Source organism: Balaenoptera physalus (genome assembly GCF_965194825.1).
Source record: "Balaenoptera physalus genome assembly, chromosome: 2".
Classification (NCBI taxonomy): Eukaryota; Metazoa; Chordata; class Mammalia; order Artiodactyla; family Balaenopteridae; genus Balaenoptera; species Balaenoptera physalus.
The window spans coordinates 22467978-22492622 of NC_138883.1; the positions used below are offsets into that span (position 1 = coordinate 22467978).

Sequence of the window (24645 nt, forward strand, 5' to 3'; positions counted from 1 at the left end):
TGTTGAATGTCACTACCCTGAGAGAGGCCTCTCCTGCTCTCCCTTTTTTGTTATTTAATTGTTAGCAGTTAGCCTAATAAACACACTGTTCTGTATATTGCCTTTTTCACTTAATATATTTTTGAGATTTGAGATTGTTCCATATTAGCCTCTCATGAGCTTCCTAATTCCTTTCTTTTAATATTTAAAGCATTCTATTGAATGAATGTCCCAAAATTTATTTAACCAGTCTTATATTGATGGACATTTCTGTGGTTTAAATCTTTTCTTTTATACACAGTACTGCAATTATTGATTTTGTACATGTACCATTTTTCACATGGGAAAGTAAATTGGTAGAATAAATTTCTAGAAGTGGATTTACAAGATTAAAGTCTATGTGCATTTGTAATTTGTTACATACTGCTCGATTTTATAATTAGTATTTTAAATGTCTTCTTTTAATACTTTCATCTGAGAATTAGCATTTATCTTACTCTTTTCCAAAAAACGATGAAAGGTGGCTTACCTTAAAATTACAATGTGTGTGTTGAAGTTATGTTAGTTCTCATCGGCCCATTGTATTGAGTTTCTTCTTCCCTTTAGTATCAGATCTGCATCTTCCTCCCCTTATCAGCCCTCTCCACACCCCTGGCAGTTTTGTCTAGGCATGTGATTGCTCAGGTAGAGATGACATGTCTCAGTTTTCCTGTGTGGCTGAGTCGTGACCATGTGACTAAGTGTGAGTAAAAGTGGTACATGCAACTTCTGGGATGTCTCCTTGAAAACAAAGCCACTTGTCTGGGACTTTCTTTCTCTTAATGTGGGTTGAAATGGGGATGTAGCACCAACCCAGCTTAAACCAGGCAGGTGAGGATAACTCCCTAGGGGTGGTGGAACAAGAGATGGAAGGAACCCGGACCTCTGAAGACCTTAGGGAGCAGAGTGGCCTGCCAGCTTGTCCTGCTTTCTTCTGGGCTGTAAGATGAGAGAGCACACATGTAATACCAATCTTATTTGAGCTGATATATGTTTGATCTTTTTGAGAGAGCCTGGACTGTACCCTAACTGATACAGAATGTAATGTAGACATAGATGAGAAAGAATAGATAGAGAGAAAACTGGAGTTATAGAAATGAGTGTTTTAGGTCCTTGGCTGTTGCTGACTTAGTTGGAGTTGGGTGAATCAGTGTATTAGCAGTAGAAAAAGGAAAGTATTTTGAGCATATTGATCTGTCTGGATGATTGGGTCGTTAAAGATACTTTGGTGGCCTTATAGGCCGCCAGATTATAATTCTACCACTGTTGAAATTCATAAAATACTTTGTGTTTATTCATTTTCAATCATGCTAGTTTGTGTATCTGTTTTATTTTTTCTCAATACGGACTAGCTATAGTGCCTATTCATTTTATTACTTATAGTTTTCTTCAGGCTTGACTAAAACAGAGCAGGATATGACTATTTTCCCATGTTCCGATGGTTGTATGAGGCAGTAGTTGTATTTGCTTAGCATTTTGCCTTCTACTAAGTGCTTCTCTTTGTCAGTTAAGATCAGTTTCAGTCATAAATAACTGAAAACCCCAAATAATAGTGATTGGGAAGAAAAGACTACGTTATTTCTCTCTTGTGGGAAAGTCTTAAGTAGGGAGTTCAGGGTTCCACGTGGTGTGTACTGATCTACAGTATGTAATAGATTCTGGCTCTTCCTGTCATGCTCTTCTTGTTTTTCCTGCTGTTATGGTCTCAAATTTATGGTCGAGGATGGCAGCATCTGTGTGCTAGGGCAGCAAGACAGAGGAAGGAATGGGTATGAGAGCAAAAGGCGCCTATGCGCTATCATTTATGGATAATTTCTTGAAGTTGTCACAACACTTATGCATGTATCCCATTTACCAAAATTTAAGTCACATGGCCAGCTAGCAGCTGAAGAGGCCAGAAAATGTATTGATTATATATATATATATATATTTTTGTATTGATTATATTTTGCAGGCACCTGTCTAGTTAAAATTCCTTTACCATGGAAGAAATGGGGGGTTGTAATAGTTTGAAATGGAGAACAAAATTCTATGAAATGGATAGAAATTTTATGGATGGAGTGGAGAATATATATATTTTTTTCTTCATCAGACTCTTTATTTCTTGGGTGAGGATTTATTTGAAAACCAATTTAAAATTGCATTAGTCATCTATGGCTGCATAACAAATCTCCCCAAACCCAGTGGCTTAAAACTTTTATTATTTCACAGTTTCTGTGGGTTAGGAATGCAGGCATGGCTTAGCTGGCTTGTGTGGCTCTGGGTCTCTCACAGGCTGCAGTCATCTCAAGCCTTGACTAGAATGGATCTGCTTCCTCGCTCATTCAGTTCCTTGTAGGTTAATGGACTGAAGCATCAAGCATCATGACCTGTTGGTCAGAGGCCTCTTTTGTTTCTTTGACACGTGGTTTCTCCACAGAGCATCTCACAACATGGCAGCTTGCTTCATTAGAGCAAGCAAGTGAGAAGGCAAGAGAGAACATGCTAGCAGGATTGAAAGTTAGAATTTTTATAACCTAATCATGGAAGTAACCTCTCATCACTGAGATGTTAATATTTAAAAATAAATATTAATTGTTAGCCCATTATCAACAGGGAATTATTTTAATCAATTACAGAGAACTATGCCTTTGCTAAAAATGGGGACGTAAATTTGTTGTCATGGAAAGCTGTCTGTGATCTGTGGGGAAAAAATAAAAATATATATATATATAAACTGAAAAAATCAATAAAATACTATGTATAACACCTAATTTTTGTTTAAAAATGGATATGTGTTTGACTAGTCATACACATATGCATAGGAAAATTTCTGGAAGTATACAACAAAGTATTAGCATTATTTTTTTCGTGCTAGGTGGTATTAGCAGATTAAAAAAATTTTTTATTCTATAATATTTGTTTGTTTATTTTTAATTGTTGTGAAATACATATAACCTAAAATTTACCATCTTATCCATTTTTAAGCGTTCAGTTTAGTAGTGTTATGTACCTTCACGTGGTTGTGCAACCAAATACAGAACTCTTTTCATCTTACAAAACTGAAACTACACCCATTAAACAACTACCTATTCCCCCTTCCCACAGCCCCTGGCAACTACCATTCTATTTTCTGTTTCTATGGATATGACTATTCTACATACCTGATATAAGTGGAATGATACAGTATTTGTCTTTTTGCGATTGGCTTATCTCACTTAGCATAAGGCCTTCAAGATTCATTCATGTTGTAGCACGTGTAAGGATGTCTTCCTTTTTAAGGCTGGATGATATTCCATTGTTATGTATAAACCACATTTGGTTTATCCATTTATCTGCCAGTGGACACTTGAGTTGCTTCTGCATTTTGGCTATTGTGGATGCTGCTGCTTTGAATACGGGTGTGCGCATATATCTCTTTGAGACCCGGATTTCAGTTCTTTTAGGCATATGCCTAGAAATGGAATTGCTGGATCATATGGTACCTTTGTTTTTATTTTTTAAGGAACTACCGCACTCTTCTCCATAGCGGCCGCCCACTTTTATAAACCACCGCCAGTGCGCCAGGGTTTCAGTTCCCCTGCAGCCTCCCCAGCACTTGTTTTCTGTTTTTTGTTAATAGCCATCTAATGTGCTTGAGGTGGTTCCCTGTTATTTATTTTTGATAAGTGTTGCTATTAATTACTTTTTATATTGAGTGAATGATAAAAATATTTCCATTTTGTAAAAATGGAATGAATTAACAACTTTTAATTTTTTAGTATTTATTTATAATATTGTTTTCTATAACAGCAGGTACTGCCTTTATTTCAGACGCAGTAGTAAATTGTTGGGATATTAGGGTTGATTGTTAGGATAAATTAGAAGCTTGATGCTGAAGGGTATTTTGACGTTTTAGTAAAGCCCTGTGAATATCATAGTAAACATCTTAATTGTTTTTCAGCACTCGAAGTTGGAAACCCAAGACTTACCAGTCTTAGTAAATGTTAACTGCTAATTTTTTGATGGAATATTTTTGCTCAGCCTTTATTGACTAATTAAACTTATGTTTACCAATGTCTTTTTAAAAAACAACCTGACTTGAGGTGTAATTTACCATAAAATTAATCTGCTTTAAGTGTAAAGTTCAGTGATTTTTAGTGAAGTACTGGGTTGTGCAGCTATCACCATAATCCAGTTTAGAACATTTCTGTTGCCCCAGTAAGATCCCTTGTGACCAGGACCTTTCTTGACTCTATAGAATTTATGGCAAAAGATTTCTTATAACAGGGCTGTATTTATTGCTTCTCTTCTATCTACTGTACCTCCTCCCTGAAATATACACAAATAGTCAAATAGTGTATATTATATTTAGGGGACTGTATAGTGATGCTCATGAAGCGTGTTTGAATTTGCACAACTTTTAGCAAGGAAGATCTCGCATCAGAGAGAAAATTCTTTCATGTTTATTTTAGAGAGTCCCAATTAAACACTTTGCAGTTTGACTTTAGTTTTTGATCTTTTACAGCTGGTTTATTTTTAGCAGATCATAGTAGCAAAGATTGACAAGCCCTTTCAATTATTTGATGCATATAAACATCAAAACCTTCCTAGGCAGGTCACGCTTATAGATAATTAAAATGAAAAAGAACTAAGTAGATAGAACGGTTTATCATTAATAGAGTAATAAATGCAGTTGTAGGCAAAATAGGTATTTTTCTTCTAACTCACCAGAGGGCACTCTTTTCTAGTTTATTACTTTTCACTCTGATCTTTTGACATATTATATTCTACTTTGGAAAATTTAAGTCCTTTATTGGGATCCAGGTTTGGATTAATTGGAGACTAATGACTGTTTACTATTGCAACTTTTAGTCAGTTTTTTTGTGACCTGTTTTATAATAGTGTCATTAAAAAGGATTCTACAAATAAGCCAATCTTAAATGCTTTAGGCGATAGTGTACCTGGTGTAAAATATCTCTTCAGTTTTAGTCTTTTTTTGCCTAACAGTTCTGTAATCTCACTTTTCTCTTTATTCATGTTAAGGTTTCAGATCGGGTAGAGCGACGGCTTCAGGAAATAGAAAGAGAGATGCGTACAGAAAGAGAGCTGGTGGAAAGACGGCAGGATCAACTGGGACTTATTTCTTTGCAGCTACAGGAGGTTTGTGAAAAATACCTTCTCGGAATGTAAATCTTGAGTTTTGGTGGTTATTTAGCTATTGTTAAAATGGTTATAGTTCCTTAGTTGTTGCACGTGAAAGTATAGTTCAGTCTGTAGAAGTATAGCATATTGGTTATACGTTCATTGTGTGAAGACAAGCCTACCTGGTTCAAACCCCGAGTCTACGCCTTACTGGCTGTGTGACCTTGGGCAAGTTCCTTCACTTCTCTAGGCCCATTTCCTCTGTGGAAAATGGAAATAATAATAGTATTTACTTGATCACACTGGTGCAGGGGTAAATAAGTTAATGTGGGTAAAGCACTTAACGTAGTGTCTAGCATGTGCTGAATACATGTTAACTGGAAGTATAATTATTTGGATTAATTTTCTTTGGTGTGAACTAGACCAGGGGTAAACAAACTGGCCTATGGGCTGAATCTGTCCCATTGCCGATTTTTGTAAATTAAAGTTTTATTGAAACGCAGCCACTCCCATTCATTTTCAGTTTGTCTGTGGGCGCTTTTGGGACACAACGGCAGAGTTGAGATGTTGTGAAAAAGACCATATGGCCCACAAAGCTTAAAATTAGTATTGACTGGCCCTTTATAGAAAAAGTTTGTGGATCCCTGGCCTAGACTATCATCAAACCAATTCAAAACGGAGGTTACTTACACTTTAGGTAACATTTTTATTTCGAAATTTTAGACTTACGAAGAAGTTGAATAATTAGAACAAAGGATTTCTGTATATCCTTTACCTCGATTCCCCCAGTATTCATGTTTTACCAGACTTGCTTTATTGTTTTATATATGTATCTCCATATATATGTATATCTAAAAATTTTTTTGAGCTAGTTGCTGACATGATGTAAATACTTCTAAATCTAAATAATATGGTGTGTACATTCTCTTCTGTAGTCATAGAAAATTAACATTGGATCAATACTATGATTTAACCTATAGGTTTTTTTTTTAATTTTTAATTTTTTAATTTATTTTATATCTTTATTGGAGTATAATTGCTTTACAATGTTACATTAGTTTCTGCTGTATAACAGGGTGAATCAGCAATATGTATACATATATCTCCATATCCCCTCCCTCTTGAGTCTCCCTCCCACCCTCCCTATCCCACCCCTCTAGGTGGTCACAAAGCGCTGAGCTGCTCTCCCTGTGCTATGTGGCTGCTTCCCACTAGCTATCTATTTTACATCTGGTAGTGTATATATGTCCATGCCACTCTCTCACTTCATCCCATCTTACCCTTCCCCCTCCCCGTGTCCTCAAGTCCATTCTGTACGTCTGCGTCCTTATTCCTGTCCTGCCCCTAGGTTCATCAGAACCTTTTTTTTTTTTTCTTTTTTTTAGATTCCACATATATGTGTTAGCATACGGTATTTGTTTTTCTCTTTCTGACTTACTTCACTCTGTATGAGAGACTCTAGGTCCATCCACCTCACTACAAATAACTCAATTTTGTTTCTTTTTATGGATCAGTAATATTCCATTGTATATATGTACCACATCTTTATCCATTCATCTGTCGATGGACACTTAGGTTGCTTTCATGTCTTGGCTATTGTAAATAGTGCTGCAGTAAACATTGTGGTACGTGTCTCTTTTTGAATTATGGTTTTTTCAGGGTATATGCCCAGTAGTGGGATTGCTGGGTCACATGATAGTTCTATTTTAAGTTTTTTAAGGAACCTCCATACTACTCTCCATAGTGGCTGTATCAATTTACATTCCCACCAACAGTGCAAGAGGGTTTGCTTTCCTCCACACCCTCTCCAGGATTTACTGTTTGTAGATTTTTTGATGATGGCTCTTCTTACTGTTGTGAGGTGATACCTCATTGTAGTTTTCATTTGCATTTCTCTAATGATTAGTGATGTTGAGCATCCTTTCATGTGTTTGTTGGCAATCTGTATATCTTCTTTGGAGAAATGTCAGTTTAGGTCTTCTGCCCATTTTTGGATTGGGTTTGTTTTTTTGATCTTGAGCTGCATGAGCTGCTTGTAAATTTTGGAGAATAATCCTTTGTCAGTTGCTTCGTTTGCAAATATTTTCTCCCATTCTGAGGGTTGTCTTTTCGTCTTGTTTATGGTTTCCTTTGCTGTGCAGAAGGTTGTAAGTTTCACTAGGTCCCATTTGTTTATTTATTTATTTTTTTCCATTTGCCTAAGAGGTGGATCAAAAAGGATCTTGCTGTGATTTATGTCATAGAGTGTTCTGCCTATGTTTTCCTGTATGAGTTTTAGAATGTCTGGCCTTATATTTAGGTCTTTAATCCATTTTGAGCTTATTTTTGTGTGTGGTATTAGGATGTGTTCTAATTTCATTCTTTTACATATAGCTGCCCAGTTTTCCCAGCACCACTTATTGAAGAGGCTGTCTTTTCTCCATTGTATATTCTTGCCTCCTTTCAAAGATAAGGTGACCATATGTGTGTTGGTTTATCTCTGGGCTTTCTATCCTGTTCCATTGATCTCTGTTTCTGTTTTTGTGCCAGTACCATATTGTCTTGATTACTGTAGCTTTGTGGTATAGTCTGAAGTCTGGGAGCCTGATTCCTCCAGCTCTGTTTTTCTTTCTCAAGATTGCTCTGGCTATTCGGGGTCTTTTGTGTTTCCATACAAGTTGTGAAATTTTTTGTTGTAGTTCTGTGAAAACTGCCATTGGTAGTTTGATAGGGATTGCATTGAATCTGTAGATTGCTTTGGGTAGTATGGTCATTTTCACAATGTTGATTCTTCCTATCCAAGAACATGGTATATCTCTCCATCTGTTTGTATCATCTTTAATTTCTTTCATCAGTGTCTTAAAGTTTTCTGCATACAGGTCTTTTGTTTCCTTAGGTAGGTTTATTCCTAGGTATTTTATTCTTTTTGTTGCAGTGGTAAATGGAAGTGTTTCCTTAATTTCTCTTTCAGATTTTTCATCATTAGTGTATAGGAATGCAAGAGATTTCTGTGTATTAATTTTGTATCCTGCTACTTTACCAAATTCATTGATTAGTTCTAGTAGTTTTCTGGTGGCATCTTTAGGATTCTCTGTGTATAGTATCATGTCATCTGCAAGCAGGGACAGTTTTACTTCTTCTTTTCCCATTTGGATTCCTTTTATTTCTTTTTTCTTCTCTGACTGCTGTGGCTAATACTTCTAAAACTATGCTGAATAATAGTGGTAAGAGTGGGCAACCATGTCTTGTTCTTGATCTTAAAGGAAATGGTTTCAGTTTTTCACCATTGAGAACGATGTTGGCTGTGGGTTTGTCATATATGACCTTTATTATGTTGAGGTAAGTTCCCTCTATGCCTACTTTCTGGAGAGTTTTTATCATAAATGGGTGTTGAATTTTGTCAAAAGCTTTTTCTGCAGCTATTGAGATGATCATATGGTTTTTCTCCTTTGGTTTGTTAATATGGTTTATCACATTGATTGATTTGCGTATATTGAAGAATCCTTGCATTCCTGGGATAAACCCCACTTGATCATGGTGTATGATCCTTTTAATGTGCTGTTGTATTCTATTAGCTAGTATTTTGTTGAGGATTTTTGCATCTATGTTCATCAGTGATATTGGTCTGTAGTTTTCTTTTTTTGTGAGATCTTTGTCTGATTTTGGTATCAGGGTGATGGTGGCCTCGTAGAATGAGTTTGCGGGTATTCCTCCCTCTGCAATATTTTGGAAGAGTTTGAGAAGGATGGGTGTTAGCTCTTCTCTAAATGTTTGATAGAATTCACCTGTGAAGCCATCTGGTCCTGGGCTTTTGTTTGTTGGAAGAGTTTTAATCACAGTTTCAATTTCAGTGCTTGATTGGTCTGTTTATATTTTCTGTTTCTTCCTTGTTCAGTCTCGGAAGCTTGTGCTTTTCTAAGAACTGGTCCATTTCTTCCAGGTTGTCCATTTTATTGGCATATAGTTGCTTGTAGTAATCTCTCATGATCCTTTGTATTTCTGCAGTGTCAGTTGTTACTTCTCCTTTTTCATTTCTAATTCTGTTGATTTGAGTCTTCTACCTTTTTTTCTTGATGAGTCTGGCTAATGGTTTATCAATTTTGTTTATCTTCTCAAAAAACCAGCTTTTAGTTTTATTGATCTTTGCTATTGTTTCCTTCATTTCTTTTTCATTTATTTCTGATCTGATCTTTATGATTTCTTTCCTTCTGCTAATTTTGGGGTTTTTTTGTTCTCTCTCTAATTGCTTTAGGTGTAGGTTTAGGTTGTTTATTTGAGATTTTTCTTGTTTCTTGTTTGGTGGGTTTTTACCTTGCTCCTTCTTCTGCTATGCGTTTCTTTGTCTTCTCATTTTGCTGAACTTAGTGTGTTTTGTGTCTCCTTTTCTCAGTCTACAGGTTCGTAGTTCCCGTTGTTTTTTGGTGTCTGCCCCCAGTGGGTAAGGTTGGTTCAGGGGCTTGTGTAGGCTTCCTGGTGGAGGGGACTGGTGCCTGTGTTCTGTTGGGTGGGGCTCGATCTTGTCTTTCTGGTGGGCAGGGCCACATCCGGTGGTGTGTTTTGGGGTGTCTGTGAACTTGGTATGATTTTAGGCAGCCTCTCTGCTAATGGGTGGAGTTGTGCTCCTATCTTGCTAGTTGTTTGGCATGGGGTGTCCAGCACTGGAGCTTGCTGGCTGTTGAGTAGAGCTGGGTCTTAGCATTGAGATGGAGGTCTCTGGGAGAGCTCTTGCCGATTGATATTACATGGGGTCTGGAGGTCTCTCGTGGTCCAGTGTCCTTAACTTGGCTCTCCCACCTCAGAGGCTCAGGCCTGACAGCAGGCTGGAGCACCAAGACCCTGTCAACGACATGGCTCAGAAGAAGAGGGAGAAAAACAGAAAGAAAAAATTTTAAAAAATTTAAAAAAATAAAATAATTAAAGTAAAATAATTATTAACATAAAAAAATTAAAAAGAAGTAAAGAAAGAAGAGAGCAACCAAACCAATAAACAAATCCACCAATGATATCAAGTGCTAAAAACTATACTGAGACAAACATAAAAATCAGAAACAAGGCAGTCACAGACAGCAAACCCCAAGTCTACAGTTGCTCCCGAAGTCCACCGCCTCACTTTTGGGATGACTCGTTGTCTATTCAGGTATTCCACAGATGCAGGGTACATCAAGTTGACTCTGGGGATTTAATCCACTGCTCCTGAGGCTTCATGGAGAAATTTCCCTTTCTCTTCTTTGTTTGCACAGCTCCTGGGGTTCAGCTTTGGTTTTGGCCTCACCTCTGTGTGTAGGTTGCCTAAGCGTGTCTGTTCCCTGCCCACACAGGAGGGGGTTAAAGTAGCAGCTGATTAGGGACCTCTGGCTCAGTTAGGCCTGGAGGAGGGAGGGGTATGGAATGCAGGGTGAGCCTGTGGCAGCAGAGGCTGGCATGATGTTGCAACAGCCTGGGGCACGCTGTGTGTTCTCCCAGGGAAGTTGTCCCTGGATCACGGGACCCTGGCAGTGGCAGGCTGCACAGGCTCCCAGGAGGGGAGGTGTGGATAGTGACCTGTGCTTGCACACAGGATTTGTGGTGGCTGCAGCAACAGCGTTAGCGTTTCATGCCCATCTCTGGTGTCTGCACTGATAGCCGTGGCTCGCGCCTGTCTCTGAAGCTCGTTTAGGCAGTGCTTGAATCCCCTTTCCTTGCGCACCCTGAAACAATGGTCTCTTGACTCTTAGACAGTTCCAGACTTTTTCCTGGACTCCCTCCCGGCTAGCTGTGGTGCACTAGCCCCCTTCAGGCTGTGTTTACGCAGCCAACCCCAGTCCTCTTCTTGCGGTCTGACCTCTGAAGCCCGAGCCTCAGCTCCCAGCCCCCGCCCGCTCCGGTGGGTGAACAGACAAGCCTCTCGGGCTGGTGAGTGCTGGTCGGCACCTATCCTCTGTGTGGGAATCTCTCCGCTTTGCCCTCTGCACCCATGTTGCTGCGCTCTCCTCTGTGGCTCCGAAGCTTCCCCCCCGCCGCCCACCCCCTGTCTCTGCCAGTGAAGGGGCTTCCTAGTGTGTGGAAACTTTTGCTCCACAGCTCCCTCCCACTGGTGCAGGTCCCGTCCCTATTCTTCTGTCTCTGTTTTTTCTTTTTTCTTTTGCCCTACCCAGGTACGTGGGGAGTTTCTTGCCTTTTGGGAAGTCTGAGGTCTTCTGCCAGTGTTCAGTAGGTGTTCTGTAGGAGTTGTTCCACATGTAGATGTATTTTTGATGTATTTGTGGGGAGGAAGGTGATCTCCACGTCTTACTCCTCCGCCATCTTGAAACACCCCCCAACCTATAGGTTTTATTCTAATTTTGCCACTTAAAGTTCTTTTCTGGTCCAAGATACAATACAGGATTACATATAGCATTTGACCATCATGTCTCTTTAGTCTCCTTTAATCTGGAACAGATTTTCAGTTTTTCTTTGTCATTCATGACCTTGACAGTTTTGCAGAGTACTAGCCAGTTATTTTGTAGAATGTCTTTTGTTTTAGGTTTGTTGATTTTTTTCCTCATGACTAGATTAGGTTATAGGCTTTTGGCAGGAAACCCGGAGAATTGTTGTTGTGTTTTTCCCAGGGTATCATATCAGGAGGCGTGTAGTGTTGATTTGTCCCAATACTGGTAAAAACTGATCATTGGTTAAGATGTTGCTTGCCAGGTTTCTCTACTGTGAAGTTACTATATTATGCCTTTTAAATTATTTGTCTTATGGGGAGGCTCTTTAAAACTTGAAAATTGCTTATTTCTCATCAAATTTTCACCTACAAATTTTAGCAGCTATTGATGATTCTTTTGTGAAACAGTTACTACTATAGGTGATACTAAACAGTGATTTAAAAAATATTCTGTCATTCCTTTCACATTTATTAGTTGGATTCCTACTGTCAGGAAGGGCTTGTCTTTTTCTCCACTCATTCATTCATTCATTCATTCATTATTATTGGTATAGGTTTGTGAATTCTCATTATATTGTTTGTGTTTTATAACTGTCATAGAAAACTTGTGATTCCTTTTAAATGTTTCTTAGATTTATAAAGTGTAAAAAATTAGAAACAACAAGAAAACCAAAAGATTTAAAAACAAAAGGAACGTTTTTTTCTTTTACAAAGTGATTTTCTCTAAAAGTGATGTTCTACAGATGCACTTATGTGTGCTTGGAGATCATTAACCCTTTTAACTTGAGAGATTAAAAATTTTTTTAAGTATTAGAAGACATGCCAGTTGAAAATTAGGAACAAAAATTGCAAACCTGAAATTATAATGTAAGCTGACAGAAAACAAAAGCAGATCTTTCTAAAATTCCATTTTTCCTCCATTTCACAAAAGGAAGCATACCCTTGTTAGTTGGTAATTACTTTGAAGAGGATACTTTGTTGAATAATTAGATACAGCATGTGGGTAGCCTTTTTTTTAAACCTTGATTTTTATACATTTGTTCTCAAAGCACATTGCATCTGGTGAGCATAAGAATAGTACTGAAATGACAATTGTTCTTTTTTGCAAGAGAAAATTAGAGAAATTTTCCATGCTTATATTCTACTGTCTTTGCAGAATGTACAAAATTACAAAGAAAGGGAGAGGAAGATTGCTTCCCACCCCTATTCTTGAGAAACCAGAGCCTGAATATTTGCATTGTAATTGTCAATTTGACTAAAAGCTTGAGCAATGATTTGGAATTCCATCTCTGACAGTACAATAGAGGATCACTATTGATAAGAAATGTTTAATTTCATATTTTATCACATTAATATAAGTGATGACCTATATGCTTTTAATAGGTGGTTTTGGATTAAACAGTGCAATGGAAACTGGAAAGGATTAATTTAGCCTGATGCGTTTTCCTACTCACAAGTTAAGTGGCTTAGACTGTTCTGGAAGGGTCACGTTTAAGGAGAGAAAATACTTTGCTTTCTTTTTGATGTTAAAAATACTTATGGGGGCTTCCCTGGTGGCGCAGTGGTTGAGAATCTGCCTGCCAATGCAGGGGACACGGGTTTGAGCCCTGGTCTGGGAAGATCCCACATGCCGCGGAGCATCTGGGCCCGTGAGCCACAACTACTGAGCCTGCGCATCTGGAGCCTGTGCTCAGCAACAAGAGAGGCCGCAACAGTGAGAGGCCCGCGCACTGCGATGAAGAGTGGTCCCTGCTCGCTGCAACTAGAGAAAGCCCTCGCACAGAAACGAAGACCCAACACACCCAAAAATAAATAAATAAATAAATAAATTTATTTAAAAAAAAAAACTTATGGCTATATCTATACTGTATGATAATAGTAATTTATATGTTTTGTTTCTGGCTATGGTGAAAAATTGAATCTGTAGGTGAGTAAGTAGGCCTGGACTTTTAGCCAATATGTTCTCCTGTCTCCCTAAAATGTATAATTCAATGTTAGTGAAAATTATGACATTCAAAAGTCATAATCTCTTAATTAGGAGTAATCATTGAAAATTCCAGAATGTTGGTGATTTCTAGGTATAATGTATTATAGGGAGGCAATCTGTGGTTTTGGCTAATAAAACTTGCTTCTTTTTAGTGATCTAATGAGGTTCTTAGGTCCTCGGAGCTTTATCTGTTCCCATTTAATGAAAATCACAGTATTAGTCATTGGAAATTGGTTGAGGGAAAGCCACTCTCCTTTTCTTGTTTAGAGTTTTTAAAGAATTGTTCACTCTTTTCTGTTTGTTTTTTTCTTCTCCTTCTTTTCTTTCTTCCTGGTCTAAGCAAAAGGGCTAAGCACACGCTCTGGAATCCACTTCCTTTGGTGAAGCTCAACTACTTATGTGCTACTGCTGGCACATGAATGTAAGATTTTCTTAACTTGGTGAGGGCCTTCCCTGGCCTTCCAAACTCATATATCACATTTTAAACAACATTGTTTTCATTTCTCAGTAGAGGTCTCTTTAGAGAGATGAATGTTTTATTAGTTGTGCAATAATATTCTTTTCACGTAGCTTTTAAAAAATATCTCTTTCTATATATTTTTAACTAAGATATAGTTGATTTACAATGTTGTGTTAGTTTCTGGTGTACAGCAAAGTGATTCAGTTATATATATATATGTATTTTTTTTCAGATTATTTTCCATTATAGGTTATTACAAGATATTGAATATAGTTCCCTGTGCTATACAGCAGGACTTTGTTGTTTATCTGTTTTATATATAGTACTGTTTATCTGTTAATCCGAAACTCCTAATTTATCCCTCCTCTACCCCCTTTCCCCTTTGGTAACCATAAGTTTGCTTTCTATGTTTGTGAGTCTATTTCTGTTTTGTAAATAAGTTTGTTTGTATCATTTTTCTTTTTTAGATTCCACATATAAGTGATATCAGGTGATATTTGTCTTTCTCTGACTTACTTCACTTAGTACGATAATCTTTAGTTCCATCCATGTTGCTGCAAATGGCATTATTTCATTCTTCTTTATGGTTGAGTAATATTCCATTGTATATATGTACCACATCTTCTTTATCCATTCCTCTATTGATGGACATTTAGGTTGCTTCCATGTCTTGGCTATTGTAAATAATGCTGCTTTGAACATTGGGGTGCATGTATCTTTTCAAATTAGAGTTTTTGTCTTTTCCAGATATATGGAAAGAGTGGCATTGCTGGACCGTATGGTAATGCTACTTTTAGTTTTTTAAGGAACCTCCGTACTGTTCTTCATAGTAGCTGTACCAATTTACATTCCCACCAACAATGTAGGAGGGTTCCCTTTTCTCCACATTCTATCCAGCATTTATTAGTTGTAGACTTTTTGATGATGGCCATTCTGACCAGGATGTGGTGATACCTCGTTTTAGTTTTGATTTGCATTTCTCTAATAATTAGTGTTGTTGAGCATCTCTTCACGTGTCTGTAGGTAATCTGTTTGTCTTCCTTGGAGAAATGTCTCTTTAGGTCTTCTGCCCATTTTTCGATTGGGTTGTTTGTTTTTTTGATATTGAGCTGCATGAGCTGCTTGTAAATTTTGGAAAATAATCCCCTGTTGGTCACATCCTTTGCAAATATTTTCTCCCATTCCATAGGTTATCTTTTTGTTTTGTTTATGGTTTCCTTTGTTGTGCAAAAGCTTTTAAGTTTAATTAGGTCCCATTCGTTTATTTTTGCTTTTATTTCCATTACTCTAGGAGGCAGATCCAAAAAAATATTGCTGTGATTTATGTCAAAGAGTGTACTGCCTAAGTTTTCCTCTAGGAATTTTAGAGTATCTGTTCCTATTGGGTTGACCAAATGGTTCCTTTGGTTTTTAAAATAAAAATGAAAGACACATTTTTCATTTTCATCAAGAACTTTATTGAACAACGGATTCACCATTTTGTTCCACTACCCTCTGCCATTTTTTCAGGCAGTGTCATAATTCCATCTTCCTAAAACGTTTTATCTTTTTGACCAAAGAACTGTTCCAGGTGCCTTTTACAGTCTTCCAGGAAATTGGCATTTTTTCCATTAAGAGAATTCTGTAAAGACCGAAATAAATGGCAGTCTGAAGGTGCAATGTCTGGTGAATACGGCAGATGAATCAGAACTTCCCAGCCAAGCTGTAACAGTTTTTGCCTGGTCGTCAAAGAAACATGTTGTCTTGCGGTATCTTGATGGAAGATTATGTGTTTCCTGTTGACTAATTCCAGACGCTTTTCGTCGAGTGCTACTTTCAGTTGGTCTAATTGGGAGCAGTACTTGTTGGAATTAATCGTTTGGTTTTCCAGAAAAAGTTCATAATAGAGGACTCCCTTCCAATCCCACCATATACACAACATCACCTTCTTTGGATGAAGACCGGCCTTTGGTGTGGCTGGTGGTGGTTCATTTCGCTTGCCCCACCATCTTTTCCATTCCACATTGTTGTACAGTATCCACTTTTCATTGCCCGTCACAATTTTTTAAAAAATGGAACATGTTTGTTATGTCTCAGTAGAGAATCACATGTGGAAATACGGTCAAGAAGGTTTTTTTCGCTTATCTTATGTGGAACCCAAACATCAAAGCAATGAACATAACCAAGCTGGTGCAAATGATTTTCAGTGCTTGATTTGGATATTTTGAGTATGTGAGCTATCTACCACGTGGTGTAACATTGATTGTTCTCAATTAATGTCTCTATTTGATCGCTATCAACTTCAACTGGTCTACCCGACCCTGGAGCATTGTCCAGTGAGAAATCTCCAGCACGAAACTTCGCAAACCACTTTTGACATGTTTGCTTAGTCACAGCGCCTTGTCCATACACTGTACAAATCTTCCAACTGAAACGTTGCATTTTTACCTTTCTTGAAATAATAAATCATAATAGGCCGAAAACGTTGCTTTTTTCTTCCATCTTCAATATTAAAATGGCTACACAAAAATTCACCAGTTTTGTAAGTTTGTTTTAAAACGCACACTGATATGACAGCTGTCACAATACAATCTAACAAAATTGTTTCGAATGAAGTTAAAGACAACTAAGTGCTACTGGAGCCATCTTACGGAAAAAAACAAATGCACTTTTTGGTCAACCCAATACATTTAGGTCTTTAATCCATTTTGAGTTTATTTTTGTGTATGGTGTTAGAGAATGTTCTAATTTCATTCTTTTACAGGTAGCTGTCCAATTTTCCCAGCACCACTCATATAGCTCTTTTAAATTTTGAATGGTTGTTCTCTGAACTTTTACTAATTGCATTCAAATATTAAGCCTGTAACCATCAGTCTTGCCTTGTTGAACCACTGTGAAAACAATAAAGTGTTTGTTTAACATTAGGGTACATTTGTCATATTACAAATTCCTTTTGATCAGACACTTGATATTAAGGTAACTTTGATTAGTTAAATTTAGTGGCATGAGGTACGAATGGACATGAAAGAGGTATTTATTAGACGGTAAGTCCAAATCAGAACTCTTTTGCAGGTACATAATTTACATAAATCTTAGATAACATTTCTAACTCTTGACTATGGCATCTTGGGAATTCCCGACTTGTTTTTCTTATTAGCTGTTTCTTATAAATTGAGTGTTATTTGTTCTTTTTCAATTGAATTCCATAAAATGAAAAACATGAGATAAATGCTGGGTATATATTTGTATATGTTTTTCAGAACATTTTGTAGTGTATTAAAGTGCTAGTTCCCTGATCTTCCCCCACCAAGAATATTCCATGCTTGCATATAACCTAAAGTGAATCAGGTTCCTTAAGGTTTAAAACTGTTTCATGGAGAAACACATGGGGCAGGCAGGGCATGGAATCTTATAGAAGATAGTGAAGACTAAGTGAGGAATTCAGTGTAATGTTGGAGCTAGGGTCAGTGGTTTTCAGTCTGTGCTCTGATAGAAAACCAGATTATGTGAGTCTCATCAATAAAATAAGGCCATATACAGAAAAATTAATTGATAGATTTTTTTCCCCCAGTATTTTCCTTCATCTTTTGGCATCTATATCAATTGTGAAAAACCTAATGAACAAATAGCTATTCGTTCCTTCCCAGAAATGTCATTGTGGCTCCAGAGATGCTGACTGATATGGCTACTTCAACTAAGAAAAGCCTTGGGTACTGTTTATTAATGTATTTAGTTTGGACTCATCAAGGGAGAAGCTTCCATTGAAGCCAAGAATGTTTTCCTAATGTCCTCTTAATAGCTTTACCATCTCCCTTGAGACTTCTGAGCCAGTTCAGAGGAGATCCTAGTCCGCTAAATGTTTTAACATGGCCTCCTTAACCCTTTCTCCCGCTCTTCCTTTAGAGACTTCCCTACTTGATTTGGAATTATAGAGGCCTTTCTGAGTCTGCTAGATTTTAGACTCCCTTCACTTACTTTTCCAAGGATGAATTGCAAAACTTTTGTAGGTATGCCCCACATTTTCACATATTTACTTCATAGCATAAGCTTCCCTTTCCCCGTTGATATTATTAGATACTTTTTTTATAAGTGCACATTAAATCACCCTCACATTGACCATACCAATAGCCTCCCTGGACATTGAGAAAAAACAGTGGAATTTACAAGTAAAGGAGAGTTTAAAAATAAAACACAAGTTCTGTGGAAAGCACAAGGAAAGCTCGGAGGAGGCACCTCAGTTTTGCAATTGTTGGGATGTGAGCTGTAGAATTCAGTCCTTTGTCAGGCTCAGGTGACCAGGTGGAGTATAATAGGCAGAGAGTGACCCAGGCAGGGTGACACACAGGGCCCCAGACTAACAAGGGGCTGAAAGCACTGAGTATCACACTAGAACAACCACATATGTACTACTCTGTAGGAGAATGTGTGTAGCAAGGGAAAATTCAAAAACTTATGCTCTAGTGTTCATTCTTTAGGGGGTGAAACTGTGTGTGTAGAAGAAATTTGGGCCTTATTTTGAGTCACGATTTTTATTCTTTTAATGAACCTTAATCCCATTGACTATTTTTCTCCTTCTTCTGCAAAGATGGCTTTTTTTCTTTTCACTGTTCAGTTTCTGGTAATATATCCTATGTGAGGTGAGGTTTTTAGTCTCAGATTATTACTGTTAATTACCATTTCTTGATGTATTGTCTCTTTTAATTGTACTTGTTTTGAGAATTTTTATTTCTAGCATTTAACATAGTAGGCTCTTAATAAATATTTGTTGAATTCTTTAAGTAGTGACCGTACTGATGCATTGGTTTTTAAAATAAATTTATTTATTTATTTAATTTTATTTTTGGCTGTGTTGGGTCTTCGTTGCTGCACACGGGCTTTCTGTAGTTGCAGCGAGCAGGGGCTACTCTTCGTCGCGGTGCACGGTCTTCTCATTGTGGTGGCTTCTCTTGCTGCAGAGCACGGGCTCTAGGTGCGTGGGCTTCAGTAGTTGTGGCTTGCGGGCTCAGTAGTTGTGGCTCACGGGCTCTAGAGCGCAGGCTCAGTAGTTGTGGCACACGGGCTTAGTTGCTCCGCAGCATGTGGGATCTTCCTGGACCAGGGCTCAAACCTGTGTCCCCTGCACTGGCAGGCAGATTGTTAACCACTGCACCACCAGGGAAGACCCTAATGCATTGTTTTGATCCAATGTTTAACTAGTTTTGTTTCTCATATGGTTGTTTTCTTTTAACGTTTGCATTTAGTATAAAAAGTATTTTTTATATTTAATTTAAATTAATGCATAACTAAATGTGTTCATATCATAAATGCTTGTACAAACAGCCTCTTTTTTTTTCTCTCTTTTTTTAATGCAGCTTTATTTATTTATTTGCTTGGCTCATTTTTTCCTTGTTTCTTCCCCTCTGTTCTTTTCACCATCAATCACTACCCCTACTCCCTAAAATAAAAAGAACTAGTGTAAACAGCCTGGGATATCCCTTTATATTTTTCTTTGTGCTCTTAATTATCCTGGACAGATACGTACAAACTATTAATATATACACTTTGTATATATATATATAGGGGCTTTTGTTGGTATGTTTTTATTTTAATAAAAACTGATCACATTGTGTATACATTTCTGCATCTTGCTTTCTTCTCTCATCAATACTCTCTGGAAATTCCTCCAACTAGCTGATGTTGTTCCAACTTAATCTTTTATTACCATGGACAGATCTTTTAGTATAATAGATGTTACCAGATTATTTTTCCAAATGGTTCTAACTCTGCACGTTTCTGTCAGCAAAATAGCTGAGAGTGGCCCTTTTCCCCACATTCCTACCATTAATAGTGGTTATAATTCTTTTTAATTTTTGCCAAGCTGATGAGGATTAAGTGTTAACTCATTTTTATGTTTATTTGCATTTCCTATTCGTGAATTTGAACATCTTTTCACAGATTTGCTGGCAGTTTTCATTTGTGCCTATACAGATAGCCTGTTTATAAATTTTGCTCATTTAAAAATACTGGATTATTTGAGTTTTCTTCCAGGAATTTAACTTTTTTAATGGCAGGAGGAAGGAGTCTTAAGTTATTTCTTATGTGACTGATGAGTTGCCTCAGCATCCTTTCTGAATAATTTCTTCTTTTCCCTCTGGTTTAAGTGCCACTTCTGCTTTACAGTGTTGCATGATATCTGTCTGAGTTCTATGTGCTTTGATCTGTTTGTCTGTCCCTGAACTGATAACATGTTGTCTCCATTATTAGAGCTTTCATTATAATTTGGTAAATGATAATGAAAGTCTCTTGTCATGTTTCATGAAAAATTCTGCAGGCATTTTGATTGTAATTGTATTAGATATGTAGATTAATTTGAAGAGAAGGTGTTTTCTAATGTTCTTCAATAATGTTTTATAATTGTCTGTATAACAATCTCATACATCTTAGACTTATTCCTTGGTACATTATGGTTTTTCTTTTTAATTGTGGGGGGGATATTTTCTTTTATTGCAACTCTGATTGGTTATTTGTAGTATACAAGAGTGCAGTTGGTTTTATATGTGGCTCTTTTATCCAGCGTTTTTGCTTAATGATCTTATTAGCTCTTATAATTTGTTAGTAGCTTTACTGACATATTGTCTACTGTGTAGCTAATCATATCATTTGAAATTAAAGGCAATTTAATTTCTTTCCTTATAATTCTTCTTTTGTTGTGGTTTTATTGCACTGGCTAGAAACTCAAATGCAATGTTGAATATAAGCAAAGATAGCAAGAATCCTTTATTTATAGAAATGCTTCTAAAGTGTTAACCTTATGGTTTGGTGTTTGCTCCTGGTTTTGAGTGCTATCCTTTATCAGATAAAGAATATTGCCTTCTATTTGTAGGTTGCCAAGAGAGGTTGATTTTTTAAAAAACCATGAATGGGTTGTGAAATTTATCAAATATTCTTGCTGCTGTCTTTCTCTTTTAATATTTAAATGCATTTGACTCTATCAGTAGATGCTGAGCTCTCCTTGCATTCCTGAGAACTTTATTTGGCCATAATATATTATTTTTTTGTACGTTGCTGAATTAATTTCCTTGTCTTTTCTTTAGTATGTTTATGTTTATGATTGAGATCAGTTATATGTTCTTTGCATTACCTTTTTTGGTTTTGAAAGCAAGGTTACATTAATCTCATAAAATGAATTAGATAGATTCCTTCTTTTTCTCTTCCCTGGCTGTTTAAGAGAAGGATTGTCTATTTCTTGAATGTTTGTTAAAATTCACACATGTAATCATTGGTACCTGTTGTCTTTTTGGTGGCTGAGATTTTCAACTTCTTCAATGTTTTTTGGTTTATATCAATATAACCTTTTTATTTTTTAAGTCAGTTTGGTAATTATTCCTGATTTTATAAGTTATCCATTTTGTTGTGTTTTGATATTTAAAGAAGCAGTCATAGCCCTGCTATATTATTTTTTCAATCTTGTACTGAAGCTGTATCCTTTCTCTTTAATATTATTTAGTTATTTTTTCTCTTTTTCTTTATTAGTCTTACTAGACATGATTATTTTATTAGTTTTTGTTTTGACTAGCTTTGTTTATTACTTCATCAACTTCCGCCTTTAACGCTATTACTTTTTTTCTGATTTTTCATTTTTAGGATTGCTGTTTTATTTTTCAGACTTGCAAGTTAAATAGTTGACTTGTCTGTTTTTTAAAATAAATGCTGTAAATTTATGAACAAATTACCCTGTGTTTTGAGATGCTATTATTTTATGATAGTTTATTTCTAAATTTCATAGTTTCTATTATGGTTTCTTCTATAATTCAAGACCTAGGAGTGCCTTTTGGAATTTTCAAATATGTATGTATGCTTAATTTTTAATTTTTTACTGTTTATCTTTAAATTCCTTTGAAATTTGTTGAAACTTCCCATTTGGCTTAGTACCATTGTTGGTTATTTGGTATTTTATGAGTAAAAAAATTAAACATTTTCTGTTTTTTTTTTTTTTTAATGTTTATGTGTGACGCTACAAATTTTTCTAAGAAATACATATTCCAGGCACAGTGATTTCCTCTCATTGTCTTATTCGACCATTTTTCTTCTGATTCTCAGTGTAACTTATCCTTTTTCAACCTTCAGGTTTAATTGCCACCTCTTCAGAGAAAACTTTCCTGCCCCCTTTTCTAAAATAGCCCCTTTCTGCCCTGTTGTTCCTTGTCATTGTCATGTTACTTTATTTTTTAATAGTACTTTACATCACCTATAGTTGTGATTTGTTTACTTATGTTATTGGGTGTCTTCTCATAAAACATAACTACTTAGGTTACTGTATTGAATAGTTCTTCCTCCACTGGCAGGAAGTTCATGCATCATGCCTGTTTCTGGGGCTGTGGTATGCTGTTTATCACACCACAGACATTCTGTGAATAGTCGTTGGAAAATGAAGGCTGCTTTCAAATGTAAATAACCATTTAGCTGCATATAACGTTCTTGGTAAAAAAAAAAAAAAAGTTTTCTTTCAAAGGTTTGTATACATTTTTGTATTATTCTGTGGCTCTTATTCTTGCAGAGCAGAAAGTGTAAATCAACAAATTTTAGCTTCTTTGAAGTTTAATATGTAACAGTTTAAATGATTTAAACCAAATCCCACAAACATTCTTCAAGAATTCAGACAATCACAATTAAGTTTTAAATATTTCAACTTTATAAAAACATTTTGATATAGTAGGTTACTGTTTTTCAAATTATGTCAAAAATTTAGGACAGCTGGATTTCTGCTCTCTTTGTTTCTAGCAGACAAAGTTAGAAAAAGAATTAGAACTGCACAGATACATGAAATCTAAAAGTAAGACCTCTTGAAATAATTATGGATTTCTGAAACCATGTTAATTCACCTGTGTGGATGTAGATAAATGACATTTTATGGAGTTTTCCCATTATGGGTCAACAGCAGATGCTGATTGACTGGGGTTTGGGGACATTGCAAATAATGGACAGAAAAGACTTTTTAAGAGACTTTGCAGGTACAATTTTTTCTTTTGTAATTTTCAAGACGTGTGTAAGGAAAGTTCTTTTAAGGTTTTTCACATAATTTGCATTACATGTTTCAAATTTTGATGATAAAAATCATAGGATAAATACTTAATATGAATGAATTAGTACATGTTTTTGACCACTAGTCGTCAGTATTGAACCATCAATTGTGACCCTGCAGGCATTGTTTATTAAAGTTGCTAAACTTTGTTGAAAAATGATTATAATGTATACACATACCTCATCTCCTAGGGCTCCCTGAAAATACACTTGGCACAGATATTGCAACTTGAAAAATCTAATTATTTAACTATTGCTATTTGAAAACTTAAATTTGAAATGGTGTTGCTTTCCACTGTTGAAAAATAAAATATGACATATGGAGTATTACATATTAAGACATCTGTTATATTTAACACTAAAACTGTCATTTCTATGCCTTTTTGTCAGAGTTTCTTCCAGGCTTTCTATTCAGGGTTATAATTCCTTTCTTCTTCTCTCTCTCCCTCCTGCTGAGGAAAAATCTTTTTATGTGTAGTAAAACAAAGACTACAATTTGATATGAGAGTTTATTTCACTGGAATCATATAGTCTTATGCCATTTTCTACATTTCATATTTCTAAGCTATACAGAAGTATCCCAAAGATACGTTCTCTAAATTTTTATATTATATAGATCTAAAACACTTTTCCCTAATTATCATTTTCTTCTCCTTAATAATCATTGCCTTTGCACCCTGTTGTCTACTCACCCCAGTTATATTCATTTTCCACTGATGTTCTAATGCTGTTTGTTCTTCGTCTGGCTAATCTTGTTTGTTTTTCTTTGCTTGTTAGAAAAGCATTTTGTTTTAGCTCTATCATGACTCATTGCATTTCTAGTGAATTTACATTTTTATTCAGTACCCTGGATCCTTTCTTTCTCTTTCTTTTTCTTCCTTCCTTCCTTCCTCCCTCCCTCCCTTTCTTTCTTTCTTTTCTTCCTTCCTTCCTCCCTTCCCCTCTCCCTTCCTTCCTTCCTCTCTTCCTTCCTTCCTCTCTTCCTTCCTTCCTTCCTTTCTTCCTTCTTTTTTCTCTTCCTTTTTTTATACTGCAGCTGTAGTTTTATTTATTGCTCAAGAAATGAGAAACTGCTTAGGTTTTTCTAACATATCCTTGCCCATATTATGACCAGGTTAGACCAGTATTTGCAGCTGTAACCTTATTATGTAGTTGTTTGGTGGGTCTCCTATGGCAGTGAGAAGTTACGCCTTTTCATGTTTATTTTCTGAGGTTGAGAACCTGAAGTGCTGCTCACCAGTATCAGTCTTGGTTGGGGATCAAGTCAGAATGATGCTGTGATTCAAAGCCACAAAGCCTGGGCAGACTTGGTCTCTGGAGCTCCATTTCCTGATCCTTCCCCCCCTGACTTGTGAACTTGTATAGCAGTTGCTAAACCTTACCTCTTTGTGTGGTTCATCTTAATAAGTAGCTCATATGATTTATTTCTTTTTAAAAAGATGGCTACTTATCTTGATAGTAAAATAATTTTAGTTTTATATTAAAAATTTTTTGTGTTTCTTTTATGTCCTCGCCATCTCTGTTTCTCCCATTCTTCACATTCAGTTCATCATTAAATTCTGTCAGCTCTATCTTGAAAATATTTTCTTAATTGATAACAACTCACTCCTTTTATCACTTCTACTCTCATTTATCATCCTGTGACTCTTGTCT

The 24645-nt window shown here is 36.4% G+C and overlaps 1 protein-coding gene across 5 annotated transcripts in view; it reads left to right on the forward strand.

Moving 5' to 3' along the window:
* CEP128 (centrosomal protein 128) overlaps nucleotides 1–24645 on the forward strand; it is a gene marked incomplete at its 3' end in the record, with an annotated part of 432096 nt that overhangs the window by 63347 nt on the left and 344104 nt on the right. For all 5 annotated transcript variants that reach the window (XM_082451219.1, XM_082451220.1, XM_082451221.1 and 2 more), the window contains one exon: nucleotides 5023–5139. In XM_082451219.1, the coding sequence (XP_082307345.1) occupies nucleotides 5023–5139 (117 nt within the window). The remainder of the gene's footprint in view (nucleotides 1–5022; nucleotides 5140–24645) is intronic.